Source organism: Pseudophryne corroboree (genome assembly GCF_028390025.1).
Source record: "Pseudophryne corroboree isolate aPseCor3 chromosome 3 unlocalized genomic scaffold, aPseCor3.hap2 SUPER_3_unloc_12, whole genome shotgun sequence".
NCBI lineage: Eukaryota > Metazoa > Chordata > Amphibia > Anura > Myobatrachidae > Pseudophryne > Pseudophryne corroboree.
Window position 1 is genome coordinate 1,211,707 of NW_026967500.1, and position 25,968 is coordinate 1,237,674.

General features: G+C 45.8%; 2 protein-coding genes across 2 annotated transcripts in view; one reads left to right on the top strand and one right to left on the bottom strand.

The window, feature by feature from the left end:
* Positions 1 to 17,666, top strand: part of LOC134983303 (zinc finger protein ZFP2-like) — a 69,168-nt gene extending 51,502 nt beyond the window's left edge. Inside the window, exon 6 of the mRNA XM_063949016.1 lies at positions 15,178 to 17,666. Coding sequence (XP_063805086.1) covers positions 15,178 to 16,490 — 1,313 coding nt within the window. The 3' untranslated portion in view covers positions 16,491 to 17,666. The remainder of the gene's footprint in view (positions 1 to 15,177) is intronic.
* Positions 1 to 25,968, bottom strand: part of LOC134983301 (zinc finger protein ZFP2-like) — a 294,273-nt gene that overhangs the window by 149,660 nt on the left and 118,645 nt on the right. The window lies entirely within an intron of this gene.

The following is a 25,968-nucleotide window of genomic DNA, read 5'->3' on the forward strand; positions in this document are numbered from 1 at the left end:
CAGGTGGGAGGGAAGCTCAGGTTTCCCGCCGCATGGGTAATAAACTGCAAATATAGTAAATGTCCATAAACTTCTTATAGTCATAACTATACGCACGAGCGAGTAATCCGTTTCAAACCAACACCGGAATGTTGCTAATTATATTCTCTTCCGATGGATACTATACACCACTGTGTAACCCCTGTCTGACCCTTCGTATCAAACAAAGAGGGATCTCTTTGTCTCTGAACATGCTACATTAACTAAACTTTCAGATTCTATCAAAAGGACCATAATCTACAAAATACATTATATGACTAAAATATGTAACGATTGAGTCGCCCGCTAGACGCACACAAACTCTACCGTAAATGCGCATATCGTGCGCCTGCGGGTGCACGCAACAGCGAGTATGCGCACGCACGGGAGGGCTCATGCACGTGCAGCGGGCACTCGCATGAGGTGCATATATGGCAATGTGTGGCGTGATATTTTTCTGACTTTGACAGTCCCATGCTTTCAGGGATTCGCAGATGGGGACGTGTCTTTGGATGTTGTCCGAGCTTACGAATATATGTACAAGTTACGTCGTCCTTTAGAAGGTCGGACCATTGGTTTGGTCCAAAGAATGGTTGGCCAGCATCTAGGCAGTCTTTGTTTAGATGGAATAGCTTTGCCAATCGGCAAGCTAATATTTCTTGTGGTAAGCAGTTTCCGGTTCAGACTGGTACTCATAATACCAGATCAGTGGGTGCCTCATGGGCGGCTATTTGAGGTGCTTCCACTACTCAATTTTGCAGAGCGACAACGTGGTCTTCAGCCCACACATTCGCAAACTTTTACAGGTTTGATACCTTGGCGTCCGGAGATTCTAAGTGGGGATAACTTTGGGACGTCCCCTACTGTATAGGACTCCAGTGTCCCCTAGTGGGTGAAAGAGATAAGAGGATTTTCGTACTTAACGATAAATCCATTTCTCTGAATCCTCTAGGGGACACTGGACGCCCGCCTCAGTGCTGTCAACCTGCTGTGTTCAAAGTTCTTGTTCAAACAGTTCGTGCAAACAGCGTTGGTTTTTCTGTTAAGAGTTTCTTGGATGCTGTTTGCTTTGTTGTACGGTTTGGTTCCTCGCCAAGTGCTTGTCAGGAATCGACTCACCGCTGTTATGTCTGTCCGCCGGAGCGGACTCCGTCCGGGGTCACTGCATGTTGCTGTTATCTGTCACCCTGCTCTTGGATGCCATCTCAGGCTTGGAAGCGCCCCTGGAGTCAACGGGCGTGAGAGCGCGCCGCGTTCCTGCCGGGCCGCGGCATGGGCGCCGCCATGACAGTATTCCCCAGTGTAAGTGCGGCAGCCAATCCGGAGCTTGGCCGCACCCCCTTGTCTCACTCCAGCCAATACCTGCCGGTCAGGGGGTATATCATGAGCTGCAGGGTGAGTCAGAGGTTGTCCTGAACTTTGTGTCACTCCTGCGACCCGTGTGTCTGGACCTGTTCTCCTGTTTCTCCGTGTTCCTGGATATTCTCCTGATCCTCCGTGTTCCTGGATATTCTCCTGTACCTCTGTTACCTCCGTGGAACTACAAGCACCAGCACTACAGCAATACCTCTCTGGCTTCACCTCCACCATCTGCAGTGTGCTCCAGCCTTCATCAGTAGAGACTCTCTCTCCAGGTGCATTCCGTCATCTCACCTGTGATTCAGCCTGCAGGCTGCCTGTGCATTTCCAACAGCACAGTGGACATTTAACATCAAGTCTCCTGCTCTGCTACCAGGTTTGCTACCATTATTTTCACCTCTGCTGGCTCCATGTTTTAACTATTCTGGTTCATGTCTGCATAGACTTTCAGCTCCCAAGCTGTATTCCTATCATTGCCATTACCATTGCCAATACCATTGCATTTCGTTTGTTTATTTTCTGCTGCATTATTATCTGGACTTTTCGTTGTTAATAAAACTACATTGTGCACATGCGCAGAAATCGAATCCTGCCTCCTCACTTCATTCCTCCTACCTCCACTGACCCACTAGCGCCCCCTCCGGGGACACAAACTAAACCGACTCTGACAGTGCTATAATATTATGTCCTATTCTCTCAGTCAAATTTTTCAAACTGAGGGAGGAGGGATGTGAAGGGGGAGGTGCCGGCTGTGCAGACAATGCTAATTTTAGATTGTGCCACACCTCCGGTTGCAAGCTTCACACCCCTACTGTATAAGACTCCAGTGTCCCCTAGAGGATTTAGAGAAATGGATTTATCGGTAAGTACCAAAATCATCTTTTTTTGGGTTATTTAGGTAGAACGTCTTTCTCGTATAAAGGCAGAAGATATAAGGAGAGAAGAAGAGACATATGTGACTGATATAAAGGCAGAATATATAGAGGGAGAAGAAGAGACATATGTGAATGATATAACGGGAAAAGATACAGAGGAAGAAGAAGAGACATATGTGACTGATATAAAGACAGAAGATATAGAGGGAGAAGAAGAGACGTATGTGACTGATATGATGACAGAAGATACAGAGGGAGAAGAAGAGACGTATGTGACTGATATAAAGGCAGAAGATATAGAGGGAGAAGTGACGTATGTGACTGATATAAAGGCAGAAGATACAGAGGGAGAAGAAGAGACGTATGTGACTGATATAAAGGCAGAAGATATAGAGGGAGAAGAAGAGACGTATGTGACTGATATAAAGGCAGAAGATATAGCGAGAGAAGAAGAGACGTATGTGACTGATATAAAGGCAGAAGATACAGAGGGAGAAGAAGAGACGTATGTGACTGATATAAAGGCAGAAGATATAGATGGAGAAGAAGAGACGTATGTGAGGGGTGATCAGCAGTGTAAGGAGGAGGAGATCCCTACAGATATCAGCACAGGTGAGTAAAAAACACTTATTACAGAAGTAACATATTCTCATTGCTCAGTCACTACAGCAATCTCTTATCCTACACCCTCCTCCGCCATCAGCCCTGTTCTCAGTTGGGTGTTTATAACACAAGGCTATCCATGACAAACATCACATGTAGAGAGTTATTACACACATCACTATAGTGTTATTAAAAGTAACAAGCAGAAGTTTTTATGGATCATATATAAGTAGTAGTGTGTTTTTTGTGGCGCGCCTAATTTGTATGGGATCTAAATTTCTCAGTTTAGCAACCTTTTATTAAATAACCTTCATTTTGTTAGATGATGCAGGTATTAAATAACTCCTTGTATATAGTAGACCTATTTGGCCATTTGTGGTCAGGTTTATATCTTTACATTTAGCGAGGTGTAGTCATGGTGTAAAGGACAGAGTGTGATTCCTGATTAGTTAAAAAAACAAATACCAAATACTGAACAACATCACCAAGCAGGTAATTTCAACTTTAAACTTGTCATTTATTTTGTACTGTCTGGACATGGCTACTAATAACAGATGCACAGACATAATTCTTAAAGCTATGTGTGCAAATGCTAGGAGCTTAGGAGACAAAATTCCAGAGCTAATTGTGATAATGAACAGGGATAACCTGGATATTGTGGCAATTACAGAGTCATAGTGCAATGAGAATCATGACTGGGACATATCTATACCAGGATAGAATTTATTTAGAAAGGATAGAATGGTCAGTGTAGGAGGGAGGGTAGCAATGTATGTGGGAAAAAAAGCATGAATGCTACTTCAATTAATACAAAATATTTAAGACAAATCTGAAACCCTTTTGGTCACCACAGAAACCGGGGGAAAGGACATTATTCGCATTGGGGTGATCTATAGACGACGTGGCCAGGGGCAGGATTTGAACAGAAATCTATTGTTGGACATCAGTAAAATGGCTTTAAAGGGAGAAGTCATAATCATAGGAGACATTAATTTACCTGATGCAAGGGGAGGGGTCTTTTGCAATTTCAGCTACAAGTGGTAATTTCCTTACAGGGAGCATCTCTCAATAAACAGCAGATATTTCCCTTCTGCATAGAAGAGCGGTCCGGAAAGAAAGAAGTAAACTTCCTTTTTGGGAGCACTCTTGTTAACTTAATTGCAATTAAAATATAACCTTTAATAACTATTCACTAAAAATTCATATAAATTGATCCTACTTAATTAAAAGAAAGATTACTATTGACTGAATTGTCAGTATTATATCAACCGGGGTGAAAAATATTTTATTTAGAAGAAATATATTCATATGTGTAATACTTTACCATCTAGAACACTTTCAGACAGCCGTGGGCTCTCCCTATTGTTTCCTGTAAATAGAATCAGTTACATGTGCATGGTATCCACACACACACCTTATTCATTATCATTTTCAGAAGGGAGACGCTGAGGCTTATATATACTGTCTATGTATGGTAGTTATCTCTTCCATACCTACTATACATAGACAGGAAAACTATGTATATAGGAAACTATACGTCTGTAAGACAATACAGAAGGAAACTATAGGTCAGTAAGACAATACAGAAGAAACTATAGGTCAGTAAGACATTACAGAAGAAACTATAGGTCAGTAAGACATTACAGAAGAAACTATAGGTCAGTAAAACAATACAGAAGAAACTATAGGTCAGTAAGACAATACAGTAGGAAACTATAGGTCAGTAAGACAATACAGTCAGAAACTATAGGTCAGTAAGACAATACAGTAGGAAACTATAGGTCAGTAAGACAATACAGTCAGAAACTATAGTTCAGTAAAGGGCCCTACACACTTAAAGATTATCTGTCCAATCTGGCTGATTGGAAAGAAAATCCGGCAATGTCTGGGAGCAAATGACAATCAACCATTTGCTCCTAAAATCAAGAAAATGGACAAACACAGTTCAGATAAATTGGTTTAATGAAACAAATGTAACCAATCTGTCTGAAAGTCCATTTTTGTCTGTTTTCCAATCTTTGAGAGCAAATAGTAAATTGCCATTTGCTCCCAGACATTGCCAGATTTTCTTTCCAATCAGCCAGATTGGACAGATAATCTTTTAGTGTGTAGGGCCCTAAGACAATACAGAAGAAACTTTAGGTCAGTAAGACAATACAGTAGGAAACTATAGGTCAGTAAGACAGGAAACTATAAGTCAGTAAGACAGTGATACAGTAGGAAACTATAGGTCAGTAAGACAATATAGAAGGAAACTATAGGTCAGTAAGACAATACAGAAGGCAACTAGGTCAGTAAGACATTACAGAAGAAACTATAGGTCAGTAAGAATACAGAAGGAAACTATAGGTCAGTAAAACAATACAGAAGAAACTATAGGTCAGTAAGACATTACAGAAGGAAACTAGGTCAGTAAAACAATACAGAAGCCACTATATGTCAGTATGACAATACAGTAGGAAACTATAGGTCAGTAAGACAATACAGAAGAAACTATAGGTCAGTAAAGACAATACAATAGGAAACTACAGGTCAGTAAGACAATACAGTAGGAAACTGTAGATAGATAAGGCGTTGACACGCTTATCTAAGAAGGTGGCCCTGCCGTCACAGGATACGGCCGCCCTAAAGGATCCTGCGGATAGGAAGTAGGAAGGTATCCTGAAGTCTGTTTATACACATTCTGGTACTCTACTGAGGCCAGCAACTGCTTCGGCCTGGATGTGTAGTGCTGTGGCAGCATGGACAGATACTCTGTCTGAGGGGATAGATACCCTGGACAGGGAGACTATTTTACTGACCCTGGGACATATCAAAGACACTGTCTTATATATGAGGGATGCCCAGAGGGATATTTGCCTACTGGGCTCTAGAGTAAACGCAATGTCGACTTCTGCCAGAAGGTTCCTGTGGACTCGGCAGTGGACTGGTGATGCCGACTCTAAAAAACACATGGAGGTTTTACCTTACAAGGGTGAGGAATTGTTTGGGGACGGTCTCTCGGACCTGGTTTCCACAGCAATGGCTGGGAAGTCGAATTTTTTGCCATATGTTCCCTCACAGCCAAAGAATGCACCGTATTACCAAATGCACTTCTTTCGTTCACAAAAAAGCAAGAAAGTCAGAAGTGCATCTTTTCTTGCCAGAGGCAGGGGTAGAGGAAAGAAGCTGCACCATGCAGCTAGTTCCCAGGAACAAAAGTCCTCCCCGGCCTCCACTAAATCCAGCGCATGATGCTGGGGCTCCACAGGCAGAGCCAGGAGCGGTGGGGGCGCGTCTCCGAAATTTCAGCCACCAGTGGGTTCGCTCACGGGTGGATCCTTGGGCTATACAAATTGTGTCTCAGGGATACAAGCTGGAATTAGAAGTGACGCCCCCTCACCGTTACCTAAAATCGGCCCTGCCGGCTTCTCCCATGGAAAGTGAGGTAGTGTTGGCAGCAATTCACAAGTTATATCTCCAGCAGGTGGTGGTGAAGGTTCCCCTTCTTCAACATGGAAGGGGCTACTATTCCACAATGTTTGTGGTGCCGAAACCGGACGGTTCGGTCAGACCCGTTTTGAATTTAAAATCCCTGAACATTTATCTGAAGAAATTCAAGTTCAAAATGGAATCGCTCAGAGCGGTCATTGCAAGCCTGGAAGAGGGGGATTTTATGGTGTCGCTGGACATCAAGGATGCTTACTTGCATGTCCCCATTTATCCTCCTCATCAGGAGTACCTCAGGTTTGTGGAACAGGACTCTCATTACCAATTCCAGACGTTGCCGTTTGGCCTGTCCACGGCACCGAGAATATTTACCAAGGTAATGGCGGAGATGATGGTACTCCTTCGAAAGCAAGGAGTTACAATTATCCCATACTTGGACGATCTCCTCATAAAGGCGAGGTCCAGGGAGCAGTTGCTGATTGGCCTAGCACACTCTCAGGAAGTGTTGCAACAACACGGGTGGATCTTGAATATTCCAAAGTCGCACCTGATCCCTACGACGCGTCTGCCCTTCCTGGGCATGATTCTGGACACAGACCAGAAGAAGGTGTTTCTCCCGGCGGAGAAGGCTCAGGAGCTTGTGACTCTGGTCAGAGACCTCCTAAAACCGAAACAGGTGTCGGTGCATCACTGCACGCGAGTCCTGGGAAAGATGGTGGCGTCATATGAAGCCATTCCCTTCGGCAGGTTCCATGCGAGGATCTTTCAGTGGGATCTGTTGGACAAGTGGTCCGGATCGCATCTTCAGATGCATCGGCTGATCACCCTGTCCCCCAGGCCAGGGTGTCTCTTCTGTGGTGGCTTCAAAGTACTCACCTCTTCGAAGGCCGCAGGTTCGGCATACAGGACTGGGTCCTGGTGACCACGGATGCAAGCCTCCGAGGCTGTGGTCAAGTCAGGAGACTTGTCTGCACATCAGTATCCTGGAACTAAGGGCCATATACAACGCCCTGAGTCAAGTGGAGCCTTTGCTTCGAAACCAACCAGTGCTGATTCAATCAGACAATATCACCGCAGTGGCCCATGTAAACCGCCAGGGCAGCACAAGAAGCAGGGTGGCAATGGCGGAAGCCACCAGGATTCTTCGTTGGGCGGAGAATCACCTGCAAGCACTGTCAGCGGTGTTCATTCCGGGAGTGGACAACTGGGAAGCAGACTTCCTCAGCAGGCACGACCTCCACCCGGGAGAGTGGGGACTTTATCAAGAAGTCTTCACACAGATTGCAAATCGTTGGGAACTGCCACAGGTGGACATGATGGCGTCCCGCCTCAACAAAAAGCTAAAAAGGTATTGCGCCAGGTCAAGGGACCCTCAGGCAATAGCTATGGACGCACTAGTAACACCATGGGTGTACCAGTCAGTCTATGTGTTTCCTCCTCTTCCTCTCATACCAGAGGTGCTGAGAATTGTAAGAAAAAGAGGAGTGAGAACAATACTCATTGTTCCGGATTGGCCAAGAAGGACTTGGTACCCGGAACTGCAAGAAATGCTCACAGAGGACCCATGGCCTCTGCCTCTCAGACAGGACCTGTTGCAACAAGGGCCCTGTCTGTTCCAAGACTTACCGCGGCTGCGTTTGACGGCATGGCGGTTGAACACTGGATCCTAGCGGAAAAAGGCATTCCGAAGAAGTTGTTCCTACGCTGATAAAGGCTAGGAAGGACGTGACAGCAAAGCATTATCACCGTATATGGCGAAAATATGTTGCTTGGTGTGAGGCCAGGAAGGCCCCTGCAGAGGAATTCCATGTGGGCCGGTTCCTGCACTTCCTACAGTCAGGAGTGTCTATGGGCCTAAAATGAGGGTCCATAAATGTCCAGATTTCGGCCCTATCCATTTTCTTTCAAAAGGAACTGGCTTCACTGCCTGAGGTTCAGACGTTTGTTAAGGGAGTGCTGCATATTCAGCCCCCTTTTGTGCCACCAGTGGCACCATGGGATCTTAACGTGGTGTTGGGTTTCCTGAAATCCCACTGGTTTGAGCCACTTAAAACCGTGGAGCTAAAGTATCTCACGTGGAAAGTGGTCATGCTGTTGGCCTTAGCTTCGGCTAGGCGTGTGTCAGAATTGGTGGCTTTATCATGTAAAAGACCCTATCTGGTTTTCCATATGGACAGGGCAGAATTGCGGACACGTCCGCAATTTCAGCCAAAGGTGTTGTCATCTTTTCATTTGAACCAACCTATTGTGGTGCCTGCGGCTACTCATGACTTGGAGGATTCCAAGTTGCTTGACGTAGTCCGGGCTTTGAAGATTTATGTTACCAGAACGGCTGGAGTCAGGAAGACTGACTCGCTGTTTATCCTGTATGCATCCAACAAGCTGGGTGCTCCTGCTTCAAAGCAAACTATTGCTCGCTGGATCTGTAACACGATTCAGCAGGCTCATTCTGCGGCTGGATTGCCGCATCCAAAATCAGTGAAAGCCCATTCCACAAGGAAGGTGGGCTCTTCTTGGGCGGCTGCCCGAGGGGTCTCGGCAGTACAGCTTTGCCGAGCTGCTACTTGGTCAGGTTCAAACACATTTGCAAAATTCTACAAGTTTGATACCCTGGCTGAGGAGGACCTTGTGTTTGCCCAGTCGGTGCTGCAGAGTCATCCGCACTCTCCCGCCCATTTGGGAGCTTTGGTATAATCCCCATGGTCCTTACGGAGTCCCCAGCATCCACTAGGACGTTAGAGAAAATAAGATTTTACTCACCGGTAAATCTATTTCTCGTAGTCCGTAGTGGATGCTGGGCGCCCGTCCCAAGTGCGGACTTTCTGCAATACGTGTATATAGTTATTGCTTACTAAAGGGTTATGTTATGTGGCATCCGTTGAGTGATGCTCGTTTGTTATTCATGCTGTTAACTGGGTATGTTATCACAAGTTGTACGGTGTGATTGGTGTGGCTGGTATGAGTCTTACCCTGGATTCCAAAAATCCTTTCCTTGTACTGTCAGCTCTTCCGGGCACAGTTTCCTTAACTGAGGTCTAGAGGAGGGGCATAGAGGGAGGAGCCAGTGCACACCAGGTAGTACTAAATCTTTCTTTAGAGTGCCCAGTCTCCTGCGGAGCCCGTTTATTCCCCATGGTCCTTACGGAGTCCCCAGCATCCACTACGGACTACGAGAAATAGATTTACCGGTGAGTAAAATCTTATTTTTTACCATTTATTCCCCAACAGCAAAAGAAAATATCACCGTATCAGATGCAGTCCTTTCGGTCGCAAAAGTCCAGAAGAGGTCGGGGGTCCTCCTTCCTTGCCAGAGGTAAGGCTGGAGGGATAGAGAACCCGCTTCGGCCAGTGCCCAGGAACAAATGTCCTCCCCGGCTACTTCAAAACGCTCAGCATGACGCTGGGGCTCCCCTGAGGGAGTCTGCACCGGTGGGGGCACGTCTTCGACTTTTCAGCCAGGCCTGGGTCAGCTCAGACCTGAATCCTTGGGTGTTGGAAATAGTTTCCCTGGGTTACAAACTGGAATTCGAAGAGGTGCCTCCGCGCTGATATTTCAAGTCGGCATTACCAGCTTCTACACCAGAACGGAATGTAGTGTTAGCTGCAATTCAAACGCTGTGTCTACAGCAACTAATTATCAGGGTTCCCTTGAACCAGCAGGGAAGAGGCTACTACTCAACCCTCTTTGTGGTCCCGAAACCGGACGGTTCGGTAAGACCTATTTTGCATCTAAAATCCCTAAACCTGTACATGAAAAGATTCAAATTCAAGATGGAATCCCTCAGGACGATTATAGCCAGTATGGTGTCACTGCACATAAAGGATGCGTACCTTCATGTCCCCATATATCCCTCCCATCAGGAATACCTAAGATTCATTGTACAGGATTGTCATTACCAATTTCAGACGTTGCCGTTTGGGCTTTCCACGGCCCTGAGGATTTTGTCAGAAATCATGGTGCTCCTGCGCAAGCATGGAGTCACAATTATCCCATACTTGGACGATCTCCTGATAAAGGCGAGATCAAGAGAGAAAATTGCTGAACAGTGTAACGCTCTCTCTGAGAGTGCTCCAGCAACACGGTTGGATTCTGAATCTACCGAAGTCACAGTTGATTCCGACAACTCGACTAATGTTCCTAGGTATGATACTGGATACGGAACAAATGAAGGTTTTTCTTCCGTTGGGGAAGGCCCAGGACATCCAGAACATGGTCAGAGACCTGCTAAAACCGAAAAGGGTTCAACAATGCACTCGAGTTCTGGGAAAAATGGTGGCGGACTACGAGGCCATCCCCTTCGGCAGGTTCCATGCGAGGACGTTTCAATGGGACTTTCTGGACAAATGGTCCGGGTCGCATCTGCACTTACATCAAGGGCCAGGGTGTCTCTCCTATGGTGGCTACAAAGTGCTGACCTGCTGGAGGGTCGCAGGTTCGGAATTCAGGACTGGATCCTTGTAACCACGGACGCGAGCCTCCGAGGATGGGGAGCAGTCACCCAAGGAAAACATTTTCAGGGACTGTGGTCAGACCAGGAATCCTGTCTACACATTAACGTGTTGGAACTCAGGGCCATATACAACGGCCTTCGACAAGCGTAGAGTTTTCTTCGAAACCTACCAGTTCTGATTCAATCAGACAATGTCACAGCAGTGGCTCATGTGAACCACCAAGGCGGGACAAGAAGCAGAGTCGCGATGGCGGAAGCCGCAAGGATTCTTCGCTTGGCGGAAAATCACGTAAGCGCTCTGTCGGCTGTTTTCATTCCGGGAGTGGACAACTGGGAAGCAGACTTCCTCAGCAGACACGATCTCCATCCAGGAGAGTGGGGACTTCATCAAGAAGTCTTTGCAGATATAACACGTCTTTGGGGAATTCCTCAAATAGACATGATGGCGTCACGCCTCAACAAAAAGCTTCGGAGGTATTGTGCCAGGTCTCTGGACCCTCAGGCAGTAGCAGTAGACTACCTGGTAACACCGTGGGTGTTCCACTCAGTCTCCATGTTTCCTCCTCTTCCTCTCATCAAAAAAGTGTTGAGGATCATAAGGCGAAGAAGAGTACAGACGATACTCGTTGTTCCAGACTGGCCTCGAAGGGCCTGGTACTCAGATCTTCAAGAGATGCTCACAGGAGATCCCTGGCCTCTCCCTCTGAGGGAGGACCTGTTGCAACAGGGGCCCTGTATATTCCAAGACTTACCGCGGTTACGTTTGACGGCATGGCGGTTGAACGCCGAATCCTAGCGGAGAAGGGGATTCCGGAGGAGGTCATCCCTACTTTAATAAAGGCTAGGAAGGAGGTGACGGTGAAACATTATCACCGTATCTGGCGAAAGTATGTGTCTTGGTGTGAAAACAAGAACGCGCCTATGGAAGATTTTCATTTGGGGCGTTTTCTCCACTTCCTGCAGACAGGAGTGGATATGGGCCTGAAATTAGGTTCTGTTAAGGTACAGATTTCAGCCCTTCGATTTTCTTTCAGAGGGAATTGGCTTCTCTTCCAGAAGTCCAGACGTTTGTAAAGAGAGTGCTGCACATCCAGCCTCCTTATGTGCCTCCAGTGGCACCGTGGGACCTGAACGTGTTGTTGCAGTTCCTAAAATCACACTGGTTTGAACCACTTAACAGGGTTGAGTTTAAATTTCTTACCTGGAAGGTGGTCATGTAGTTGGCCTTGGCATCGGCAAGGAGAGTGTCAGAATTGGCGGCTTTGTCACACAAGAGCCCCTACTTGATTTTTCATGTGGATAGAGCGGAATTGAGGACACACCCTCAATATTTGCCTAAAGTGGTTTCTTCATTCCATCTGGTGCCTGTGGCTACGAGTGACTTGGAGGATTCCAGGTCCCTGGACGTAGTCAGGGCTTTGAAGATTTATGTAGCCAGAACGGCTAGAATTAGGAAAACAGAGGCACTGTTTGTCCTGTATGCTGCTAATAAGATTGGCGCACCTGCTTCGAAGCAGACTATTGCTCACTGGATCTGTAATACGATTCAGCAGGCTCATTCTGCGGCTGGATTGCTGGTTCCAAATTCGGTTAAGGCCCATTCCACTAGGAATGGTGGGCTCTTCGGCGGCTGCCCGAGGCGTCTCGGCATTACAGCTTTGCCGTGCGGCGACTTGGTCGGAGTTTGATACCCTGGCTGACGAGGACCTAGCTTTTGCTCAGTCGGTGCTGCAGAGTCATTCGCACTCTCCCGCCCGATTGGGAGCTTTGGTATAAACCCCATGGTCCTTACGGAGTCCCCAGCATCCTCTAGGAATTAAGAGAAAATAATATTTTAAACCTACCGGTAAATCTATTTCTCCTAGTCCGTAGAGGATGCTGGGCGCCCGTCCCAGTGCGGAAACTCTGCAAGACTTGCATATAGTTGTTGCTTACATAAGGGTTATGTTACAGTTGGAGTCGGTTTTGGACCGTCACTGTTGTTGTTCATACGGTTAACTGGTTATGTATGTTCCAGGTTACATGGTTTGATTGGTGTGGGCTGGTATGAATCTTGCCCTTGGATTTTTAAATCCTGCCTTGTATTGTCCATCTCCTCTGGGCACAGTTCTCTAACTGAGGTCTGGAGGAGGGGCATAGAGGGAAGAGCCAGTGCACACCCATAGGAAAAGTTCTATTTAGGTGCCCATGTCTCCTGCGGAGCCCGTCTATACCCCATGGTCCTTACGGAGTCCCCAGCATCCTCTACGGACTAGGAAAAATAGATTTACCGATAGGTTTAAAATCTTATTATAAATGAGTTCCTTCTAACACCGCACAACTGCTCAGTGCGCAGACATTTGTGAGCAAAATAAAAAATCTATGGAGAAATATCACCAATAACTTTTTGCGGCTAATTGGTTAGGGAGTTTTTGCGATGAACTGAATCCCCCCCACACAGTGTTTATACATACAGTATGATGTTCCATTGAGATTACCGCTGGAGGAAACTCTGCCACAATATTATTAAATGTGTAATTTATCCCATCCTCGTATGGGTGTAATATATAAATATATTCTTACTGACCAGGATTACCAGCACTGAATCAATTATCACCCAATATAATATACATGCCGATGTTTAACAACAAATACACTTGTTTCTTTATTACTTTATTCACCTTTATACATTTACCTTTGTGTTTAATATATCACTGATTTATCTTACATACTTTACTGTACTTAATAAAGGTTATATATTATTTATTAGTGCACAAACAGGACAGCACTGTCTCTTCTTTGCTGTTTTATTATTGCAAAGCCCATGTCACCTCTAGTAATCCCACATGAGCGTCCATGTCACCTCTAGTAATCACACATGAGCGTCCGTGTCACCTCTAGTAATCCCACATGAGCGTCCATGTCACCTCTAGTAATCCCACATGAGCGTCCGTGTCACCTCTAGTAATCCCACATGAGTGTCCATGTCACCTCTAGTAATCCCACATGAGCGTCCATGTCACCTCTAGTAATCCCACATGAGCGTCCATGTCACCTCTAGTAATCCCACATGAGCGTCCTTGTCACCTCTGGTAATCCCACATGAGTGGCCATGTCACCTCTAGTAATCCCACATGAACGTCCATGTCACCTCTAGTAATCCCACATGAGCGTCCATATAACCTCTAGTAATCCCACATGAGCGCCCATGTCACCTCTAGTAACCCCACGTGAGCATCCATGTCACCTCTAGTAACCCCACATGAACATCCATGTCACCTCTAGTAACCCCACGTGAGCGTCCATGTCACCTCTAGTAACCCCACGTGAATGTCCATGTCACCTCTAGTAACCCCACATGAGCGTCCATGTCACCTCTAGTAACCCCACGAGCGCCCATGTCACCTCTAGTAACCCCACATGAGCGTCCATGTCACCTCTATTAACCCCACATGAGCGTCCATGTCACCTCTAGTGATCCCACATGAGCATCCGTGTCACCTCTAGTGATTCCACATGAGCGTCCATGTCACCTCTAGTAATCCCACGCGAGCGTCCATGTCACCTCTAGTAACCCCACGTGAGCGTCCATGTCACCTCTAGTAACCCCACATGAACGTCCATGTCACCTCTAGTAATCCCACATGAGCGTCCATGTCACCTCTAGTGATCCCACATGAGCATCCGTGTCACCTCTAGTGATCCCACATGAGCGTCCATGTCACCTCTAGTAACCCCACATGAGCGTCCATGTCACCTCTAGTAATCCTACGTGAGCATCCGTGTCACCTCTAGTAATCCCACGTGAGCGTCCGTGTCACCTCTAGTAATCCCACGTGAGCGTCCTTGTCACCTCTAGTAATCCCACGTGAGCGTCCTTGTCACCTCTAGTAATCCCACGTGAGCGTCCCTGTCACCTCTAGTAATCCCACGTGAGCGTCCCTGTCACCTCTAGTAATCCCACGTGAGCGTCCCTGTCTCCTCTAGTAATCCCACGTGAGCGTCCGTGTCACCTCTAGTAATCCCACGTGAGCGTCCTTGTCACCTCTAGTAATCCCACGTGAGCGTCCCTGTCACCTCTAGTAATCCCACGTGAGCGTCCCTGTCACCTCTAGTAATCCCACGTGAGCGTCCCTGTCACCTCTAGTAATCCCACGTGAGCGTCCCTGTCTCCTCTAGTAATCCCACGTGAGCGTCCGTGTCACCTCTAGTAATCCCACGTGAGTGTCCGTGTCACCTCTAGTAATCCCACATGAGCATCCACGTCCCCTCTAGTAATCCCACATGAGCGTTCAGTGTTGATCAAGCTCCATTCTAAGCATCCTAGCTTTTTTTGTTTTTTAATAAACATAAAAGCAATGATTACAGGTAAAAATGTCAGTTATAGAATTATATATTGTATCCTGTAACACCCTGGGTCTTGTCTACTCATTATATATATTAATGTATTTTATTTCCAGCAGATGGACACACAAGCAGGAATATCTCAGAAGGACATCTAATGTTATCCCTAGATTCTGAAATAACAGATGATGACAGTAGACAGGATTCTCCAGGAGCTAACCCCATTACCCCAATTATTCATCCAGCTCTATCAGCTGATCCCTCTGATACTGGGAAATGTTCTCCTGATCACTCTGATATTGGTGCATCTGTTACAGCTCTGACAGTAGATACAGTGTTTCCTTGTTCTATAGATGCCAAATGTTTTACACAGAACACAAAGCCTATTACCCATCAGCCAGCTAAGGCAGGGGACGGGCCATTTCCATGTTCTGAGTGTGGGAAATGTTTTACATATAAATCATATTTTGTTAGACATGAGAGAAGTCACACAGGTGAGAAGCCGTATTCCTGTTCTGAGTGTGGGAAATGTTTCGCATATAAATCATTTCTTGCTACACATCAGAGAAGTCACACAGGTGAGAAGCCATATTCCTGTTCTGAGTGTGGGAAATGTTTTGCATACAAATCACATTTTGTTATTCATCAGCATGCTCACACAGGTGAGAGGCCATTTTCCTGTTCTGAGTGTGGGAAATGTTTTACATATAAATCATATCTTGTTAGACATGAGAGAAGTCACACAGGTGAGAGGCCATTTTCCTGTTCTGAGTGTGGGAAATGTTTTGCATGTAAATCAGTTCTTGTTACACATCAGAGAAGTCACACAGGTGAGAAGCCATTTTCCTGTTCTGAGTGTGGGAAATGTTTTTTATCGACATCACATCTTGTTAGACATCAGAGAAGTCACACAGGTGAGAAGCCATATTCCTGTTCTGAGTGTGGGAAATGTTTTTTATCGACATCACATCTTGTTAGTCATCAGAGAAGTCACACAGGTGAGAAGCCGTACTCCTGTTCTGAGTGTAGGAAATGTTTTGCACAGAAACCAGCTCTTGTTATACATCAGAGAAGTCACACAGGTGAGAAGCCATATTCCTGTTCTGAGTGTGGGAAATGTTTTTTATCGACATCACATCTTGTTAGTCATCAGAGAAGTCACACAGGTGAGAAGCCGTACTCCTGTTCTGAGTGTGGGAAATGTGTTGCATGGAAATCACATCTTGTTATTCATCAGAGAAGTCACACAGGTGAGAAGACGTATTCCTGTTCTGAGTGTGGGAAATGTTTTGCACACAAATCACATTTAGTTACACCTCAGAGAAGTCACACAGGTGAGAAGCCATTTTCCTGTTCTGACTGTGGGAAATGTTTTTCATCGACATCACATCTTGTTAGACATCAGAGGAGTCACACAGGTGAGAAGCCATAATCCTGTTCTGAGTGTGGGAAATGTTTTGCACGGAAATCAGTTCTTGTTAAACATCAGCGATTTCACAGATGAGAAGCCATTTTCATGCTGTGAGAGAAATAAATCTGCTCTTGTTGAACATATTAGACATTACCCAAGTCCGAAACCATTTACATCTTCTGGAGTATAATTATCACTGTCGTCCAATGTTCCTCAAGGGTGAATCCGATCTCCTATGCTTTATAAAATATACATGCTACCACTGGGTGATATAATCAGACGTCATGGCCTGATCTACCACTGCTATGCAGATGACCTGCTTTTTGCTCCATGTACTGAGAACCTAATACCAATAAATGGTTGTCTAGCTGAGCGCCAGGGGTGGATGATGCCAGTTGGCTGTGACTCAGTCTTTGTGAAACATAATAGACGCTCCCAAACAAAGGACAAGACTACAGCTTTACCAACCATCTGGATTTATGCTTTGGTGTTCAGAATCGCAAAATACTGAACGTGTGCTGAATCTTTGTGTTGTCCTGGTATGTGGATGACACAGACATCAGGTATCCGCCACATACAAATCCTCATTCTTCCATCTGTGGACCATAACCAGAATCAAGCTCTTGATTCCCTCAGAAGTTCATAGACTACTGCAATGCCATCTACCTGGGTCACCCAGCAAAAGAATTACAGAGCTTTCAGGTTTTCCAAAAGGTGGAGAAAGTAAATTCTCCTCCCAATTGGAGAGTAACCCGCACCAGGATATAACTGTCCTGATAGTTTATGTACTTGGGGTACCTTTATATTAAATAATACCACTATCACAATTAAGTGAATAAATCGTGGGACATTCTCAAGGTAATTATAGGTGCTACCAACTGATTTAGGTCAAGGAATAAAGTCAAATCCCCAAAGGGAGGGGAAAGAAAAAATAAATCAGTTTTTTTGTGAGGTGCACACTACCCAATATCCAATATATTAAAATATTTTTCTTTATTGATAAATTGTTAAAAAAATCCCTATGTTATTCGTATTTATAGGCAAAATTGCCACACTTAATATTTATTAATTTTATGTATAATTAAGGATATTAATCAGACTAGTATTGTCCTTAAATTTGTAATCAAGCGAAGTAATAAAAGATAGTAAGGAAAGTGAAAAAGAATGAAAATTAAGTGAATAAAGATTAAAAACAAAGCTGGTGTGTCGAGTGCCTTTCTCTATCGTCCTAAGTGGATGCTGGGGTTCCTGAAAGGACCATGGGGAATAGCGGCTCCGCAGGAGACAGGGCACAAAAGTAAAGCTTTTACAGGTCAGGTGGTGTGTACTGGCTCCTCCCCCTATGACCCTCCTCCAGACTCCAGTTAGATTTTTGTGCCCGGCCGAGAAGGGTGCAATTCTAGGTGGCTCTCATAAAGAGCTGCTTAGAGAGTTTAGCTTAGGTTTTTTATTTTACAGTGATTCCTGCTGGCAACAGGATCACTGCAACGAGGGACAGAGGGGAGAAGAAGTGAACTCACCTGCGTGCAGGATGGATTGGCTTCTTGGCTACTGGACATGAAGCTCCAGAGGGACGATCACAGGTACAGCCTGGATGGTCACCGGAGCCACGCCGCCGGCCCCCTCACAGATGCTGAAGCAAGAAGAGGTCCAGAATCGGCGGCTGAAGACTCCTGCAGTCTTCTAAAGGTAGCGCACAGCACTGCAGCTGTGCGCCATTTTCCTCTCAGCACACTTCACACGGCAGTCACTGAGGGTGCAGGGCGCTGGGGGGGGGCGCCCTGGGAGGCAAATGAAAACCTTTAAAAAGGCTAAAAATACCTCACATATAGCCCCAGAGGCTATATGGAGATATTTACCCCTGCCTAAATGTACTAAATAGCGGGAGACGAGCCCGCCGAAAAAGGGGCGGGGCCTATCTCCTCAGCACACGGCGCCATTTTCTGTCACAGCTCCGCTGGTCAGGAAGGCTCCCAGGTCTCTCCCCTGCACTGCACTACAGAAACAGGGTATAACAGAGAGGGGGGGCATAATAAATGGCAATATATTAATATAAAAGCAGCTATAAGGGAGCACTTAATCACAAGGCTATCCCTGTCATATATAGCGCTTTTTGGTGTGTGCTGGCAGACTCTCCCTCTGTCTCCCCAAAGGGCTAGTGGGTCCTGTCTTCGTATAGAGCATTCCCTGTGTCTGCTGTGTGTCGGTATGTGTGTGTCGACATGTATGAGGACGTTATTGGTGTGGAGGCGGAGCAATTGCCAAATATGAGGATGTCACCTCCTAGGGGGTCGACACCAGAATGGATGCCTTTATTTGTGGAATTACGGGATAGCGTCAACTCGCTTAAGCAGTCGTTTGCCGACATGAGGCGCCCGGACACTCAATTAGTGCCTGTCCAGGCGCCTCAAACACCGTCAGGGGCTGTAAAACGCCCTTTGCCTCAGTCGGTCGACACAGACCCAGACACGCACTGATTCCGGTGGTGAAGGTGACGAATCAACCGTATTTTCCAGTAGGGCCACACGTTATATGATTTTGGCAATAAAGGAGATGTTACATTTAGCTGATACTACAGGTACCACTAAACAGGGTATTATGTGGGGTGTGAAAAAACTACCAGTAGTTTTTCCCGAATCAGAAGAATTAAATGACGTGTGTGATGAAGCGTGGGGTGCCCCGATAAAAAACTGCTAATTTCAAAGAAGTTATTGGCTTTATACCCTTTCCCGCCAGAGGTTAGGGAGCGCTGGGAAACACCTCCTAGGGTGGACAAAGCGCTAACACGCTTATCAAAACAAGTGGCGTTACCCTCTCCTGAGACGGCCGCACTTAAAGATCCATCAGATAGGAGGATGGAAAATATCCAAAAAAGGTATATACACACATGCAGGTGTTATACTACGACCAGCTATTGCGACTGCCTGGATGTGCAGTGCTGGGGTAGTTTGGTCAGAGTCCCTGATCGAAAATATTGATACCCTGGACAGGGACAATATTTTACTGTCGTTAGAACAAATAAAGGATGCATTTCTTTATATGCGTGATGCACAGAGAGATATCTGCACACTGGCATCACGGGTAAGTGCTATGTCCATTTGGGCCAGAAGAGCTTTATGGACACGACAGTGGACAGGCGATGCGTAGAGGAGTTATTTGGGGTCGGTCTATCGGATTTGGTGGCCACGGCTACGGCCGGGAAATCCACCTTTCTACCTCAAGTCACTCCCCAACAGAAAAAGGCACCGACCTTTCAACCGCAGCCCTTTCGTTCCTTTAAAAATAAGAGAGCAAAGGGCTATTCATATCTGCCACGAGGCAGAGGACGAGGGAAGAGACAGCAACAGGCAGCTCCTTCCCAGGAACAGAAGCCCTCCCCGGCTTCTACAAAAGCCTCAGCATGACGCTGGGGCTTCGCAAGCGGACTCGGGGGCGGTAGGCGGTCGTCTCAAGAATTACAGCGCGCAGTGGGCTCACTCGCAGGTAAATCCCTGGATCCTGCAGATAATATCTCAGGGGTACAGGTTGAAATTAGAGACAGAGCCACCTCGCCGTTTCCTGAAGTCTGCTTTACCAACGTCCCCCTCAGAAAGGGAGACGGTTTTGGAAGCCATTCACAAGCTGTATTCTCAGCAGGTGATAGTCAAGGTACCTCTTCTACAACAAGGGAAGGGGTATTATTCCACTCTTTTTGTGGTACCGAAGCCGGATGGTTCGGTAAGGCTTATTCTAAATCTGAAGTCCTTGAACCTGTACATAAAGAAGTTCAAGTTCAAGATGGAGTCACTCAGAGCAGTGATAGCGAACCTGGAAGAAGGGGACTTTATGGTATCCTTGGACATCAAGGATGCGTATCTCCACGTTCCAATTTACCCCTCACACCAGGGGTACCTCAGGTTCGTTGTACAAAACTGTCACTATCAGTTTCAGACGCTGCCGTTTGGTTTGTCCACGGCACCTCGGGTCTTTACAAAGGTAATGGCCGAGATAATATTTCTTCTTCGAAGAAAAGGCGTATTAATTATCCCATACTTGGACGATCTCCTAATAAGGGCAAGGTCCAGAGAACAGCTAGAGATGGGTTTAGCACTATCTCAAGAGGTGCTAAAGCAGCAATTAATGCCGACAACTCGTCTGCTGTTCCTGGGGATGATTCTGGACACAGTTCAGAAAAAGGTTTTTCTTCCCGAGGAAAAAGCCAAGGAGTTATCTGACCTGGTCAGGAACCTCCTAAAACCAGGAAAGGTGTCTGTACATCAATGCACAAGAGTCCTGGGAAAAAATGGTAGCTTCTTACGAAGAAATCCCATTCGGCAGATTCCATGCAAAGGGATCTGTTGGACAAATGGTCAGGGTCGCATCTTCAGATGCACCTGCGGATAACCCTGTCGCCGAGGACAAGGGTATCCCTTCTGTGGTGGTTGCAGGAGGCTCATCTATTGGAGGGCCGCAGATTCGGCATACAGGATTGGATCCTGGTGACCACGGATGCCAGCCTGAGAGGCTGGGGAGCAGTCACACAGGGAAGAAATTTCCAGGGAGTGTGGTCGAGCCTGGAAAAGTCTCTTCACATAAGCATTCTGGAACTAAGAGCAATCTACAATGCTCTAAGCCAGGCGGAACCTCTGCTTCAAGGAAGACCGGTGTTGATCCAGTCGGACAACATCACGACAGTCACCCATGTAAACAGACAGGGCGGCACAAGAAGCAGGAGGGCAATGGCAGAGGCTGCCAGGATCCTTCGCTGGGCGGAGAATCACGTGATAGCACTGTCAGCAGTATTCATCCCGGGAGTGGACAACTGGGAAGCAGACTTCCTCAGCAGACACGACCTTCACCCGGGAGAGTGGGGACTTCATCCAGAAGTTTTCCACATGCTATTAAACCGTTGGGTAAAACCAATGGTGGACATGATGGCGTCTCGCCTCAACAAAACACTGGACAGGTATTGCGCCAGGTCAAGAGATCCGCAGGCAATAGCTGTGGACGCGCTGGTAACACCTTGGGTGTACCAGTCAGTATATGTGTTTCCTCCTCTGCCTCTCATACCAAAGGTATTGAGGATTATACGGCAAAGAGGAGTAAGACTAGTGGCTCCGGATTGGCCAAGAAGGACTTGGTACCCGGAACTTCAAGAGATGGTCACGGACGATCCGTGGCCTCTACCTCTGAAGAAGGGACCTGCTTCAGCAGGGTCCTTGTCCTTTTCAAGACTTACCGCGGCTGCGTTTGACGGCATGGCGTTGAATGCCAGATCCTAAAAGGAAAAGGCATTCCAGAAGAAGAAGTCATTCCTACCTTCATAAAGGCAAGGAAGGAAGTCACCGCGAAGCATTATCACCGTATTAGGCGAAAATATGTTGCGTGGTGCGAGCAGCGGAGTGCTCCGATGGAGGAATTTCAACTGGGTCGTTTCCTACATTTCCTGCAATCAGGATTGTCTATGGGTCTCAAATTGGGATCTATTAAGGTTCAAATTTCGGCCCTATCAATATTCTTCCAAAAAGAATTGGCCTCAGTCCCTGAGGTCCAGATTTTTATAAAAGGAGTACTGCATATACAGCCTCCTGTGGTGCCTAAGGTGGCACCGTGGGATCTAAATGTAGTTTTAGATTTCCTCAAATCCAATTGGTTTGAACCACTAAAGAATGTGGATTTGAAATATCTCACATGGAAAGTGACTATGTTACTGGCCCTGGCTTCGGCCGGGAGAGTATCTGAACTGGCGGCTTTATCTTATAAAAGCCCTTATTTAATTTTCCATTCGACATAGGGCAGAGCTGCGGACGCGTCCGCATTTTCTCCCTAAGGTGGTATCAGCGTTTCACCTGAACCAGCCTATTGTAGTGCCTGCGGCTACAGACGACTTGAAGGACTCCAAGTTGTTGGACGTTGTCAGAGCCTTAAAAATATACATTTAAAGGACGGCTGGAGTCAGAAAATCTGACTCGCTGTTTATACTGTATGCACCCAACAAGTTGGGTGCACCTGCTTCTAAGCAGTCGATTGCTCGTTGGATTTGTAACAAAATTCAACTTGTACATACTGTGGCAGGCCTGCCACAGCCTAAATCTGTTAAGGCCCATTCCACAAGGAAGGTGGGCTCATCTTGGGCGGCTGCCCGAGGGGTCTCGGCATTACAACTCTGCCGAGCAGCTACGTGGTCAGGGGAGAACACGTTTGTAAAAATTTTACAAATTTGATACCCTGGCAAAGGAGGACCTGGAGTTCTCTCATTCGGTGCTGCAGAGTCATCCGCACTCTCCCGCCCGTTTGGGAGCTTTGGTATAATCCCCATGGTCCTTTCAGGAACCCCAGCATCCACTTAGGACGATAGAGAAAATAAGAATTTACTTACCGATAATTCTATTTCTCGGAGTCCGTAGTGGATGCTGGGCGCCCATCCCAAGTGCGGATTATCTGCAATACTTGTACATAGTTATTGTTAACTAATTCGGGTTATTGTTTAGGAAGCCATCTTTCAGAGGCTCCTCTGTTATCATACTGTTAACTGGGTTTAGATCACAAGTTGTACGGTGTGATTGGTGTGGCTGGTATGAGTCTTACCCGGGATTCAAAATCCTCCCTTATTGTGTACGCTCGTCCGGGCACAGTACCTAACTGGAGTCTGGAGGAGGGTCATAGGGGGAGGAGCCAGTACACACCACCTGACCTGTAAAAGCTTTACTTTTGTGCCCTGTCTCCTGCGGAGCCGCTATTCCCCATGGTCCTTTCAGGAACCCCAGCATCCACTACGGACTCCGAGAAATAGAATTATCGGTAAGTAAATTCTTATTTTTGTATTTATGTAATAAGATGGTCCTAATGTGCGTAAACCGTACTGGTTCCCACTGAGTTATATTGACATAAAAGGTTCTTACTGGGAAATACGTGAATATTTAACTGCAATAATACTCATTACTGGGATGTGTTCCACAGATGCAATATGGTATTAATAATTATGATAGTAAATGTGTGTCGGTTAACAGATGATTTCAGACAGAGACACAGATCCTATATTGTAATAGTTATTGCAGGTTCCACACGATCCCATCCCTGGGGTGTTGCATATTATGCCTGCAGAGTTCGTTTACTCAAGGTGATTTATTGTGTCTTTTATTGTAGTGCAAAAGATACATGTGAGGTAAGAGATAAGTCACTCAATAGAGCACCCAAAGTTGTCACATTACCCACATCAAGTGCTATATAGGCACAGTTGCCTGAATAATATTGGCAAGCTGGACTGTGAATTTGCTATAAAATATTATTGTCACTACAATGTCCTGCTGAATCACCACCTTTAATTTCCCATGTGATCTGTGACTCAGAAAAGATCCAAAGATAGTCAGTTGACACAGTAATTTGGGCCAGCAATAACTCCTATGTGGTCATCCAGCGCCCCATCTGATATGATGTGCACGATTTAAATATATCACCGTGCAATCTGTAGTTGCAGTTAGTGCCTCTATAGTTGGATTCTTGCTTTCTGCTGCTAATATTGCGCAGTTCTCATTCTCATTAATAGAGATCTCGATCCAACTCAATCCATATGCTTATACACTTGGTAATAAGCGTACTCCTGCTAGATGTTTAGCGGTGCAGTGATTGCTTTCAAGTGTCTAACAGTCGTATATATTATTGCAATTAGACAGGCAATTACACCGCTCATCTGGTATGCTGTATGCAGGTTGATGATAACACATTCACCTATGTTTTTAATTGCTATAAACTCCACCTATAAGTTTGGCAGTGCAGTGATTGTTATGGTGCAGCACGTCAGTGAAATGTCACAATGGAGATTATTGATTCCTGAGGATACTGCTGTAAGTTTGGTAGTACTGTAATTCGTTTCTAATTTCTAACAGTCACGTATGTTTTACAGTAGCACGGGCGGTTGTACCGCTCGTCAGGTACACTGTATACAGGCTAATAATAGCACATTCTCCTGTGTAGATACTGCTACAAGTTTGGCTGTGCCGTAATTAGTTTCCAATTTCCAACAATCACATATGTTTCACAATGAGACGAGCGGTTGCACCGCTCGTTAGATACACTATATACAGGCTAATAATAACACCTTCTCCTGTGATCTTAATTATCAATACTTCTACTATATGTTCATCAGTGCAGTAATTAATTTCAGATTTCTACCAGTCACATATAGTATTATGACTGGGCGGGCAGTTGCACCGCTCGTCGTAACGCTATCTGCAGGTTAACAGAGGCACATTCTCCTATGTACGTACACACATTTGATCGGACACTTTTTCTAACATTTATATATTGCACATTAGACACATCAGCCTAACGCCAATGCACATTTCGCTCATAGGCTTCCTCAGGGCACTATATCTTGCAGCTAGTACAGAATGCAGCAGCCAAGCTGTTACCTGACCAGCCCGTTCCAGCCTCATAACACCCATTCTCTACTCCCTTCACCGGCTGCCTGTAAGATGACAAATCTATTTCATAATTAGCTAAATGACCTTCCCAGCCCAGCATTACATGGTCCAAGGTACTAGAAGCAACTTCTGCCTCCTTACTGCCCTGCTGGCTTCTACAGATGAAGGACTGTTACCAGCAGTACCAAGAATCTCCTGTAATTCATTTATGGGTTGAACGTTTAGCTTTGACCATGGAACTCACTGCCTTGCACAGTCCAAGAGGCCTCCACTCTAGAGACCTTCACAAGCAGACTGATGACTGCTACTCACACTTTTCATTAATGTACCTCTATTTACTTCCTAAATAATACATCCCAAATGCTTAGGTCTTTATTCTGCTGTTTATTTTGTATCTTGTGCTTTGTGTAAATGTGAATGTGTAATGCCAGTTTCCACAATCTGTATTGCTGCACGACAATATGGCGGCCATTGGAACGTGTTTTCACTTCTTGTAGTTTACCTAACTTGTTGCAGACACTCATCTTGACATGGAGTGTTTTCTGATACAAGATCCTATCCATATATACCCTGTACATTATCATGTGCATTAGAGTCACCCGGGTTCCATCTGCGGTGGTTTGTTGTATGTTACATCTATATGGTGCGGATACTCCCCTGTATGATTTCATAATAAAAGCTTTTGTTTGCATCTAATTATTGCATTATAGCTTTTATTTTTTTATCTGTTTTATATTCCCGTCTGAGTAATTACGCCATAATATCTAATCTCGGAGTGGACCCCAAAAGATGTAAAGAAACCGTGTAAGTTTTCCATCATTCTGTTTCATATAAGCATACAGGTAAGTGATGGCACGGTGGTCACTGACCGTCACATTCCGGTGGTATAATGGAAGTGGACTGTCTGGGCTTATTCTAGTCTACTGCAGAAATAAAAAACTCAGCCTTTATCCTGCTTATAAAAATGACAAAGCCCATAAATCAAGCTGGCCGGACAAGACAGAAGCCACATTAATGGTGGCACATCATATAGGCTGAAGACCCATGCTTCTGCTATATATGGCATAACTCACTCTTCACCCACAAAAACCTTCCCT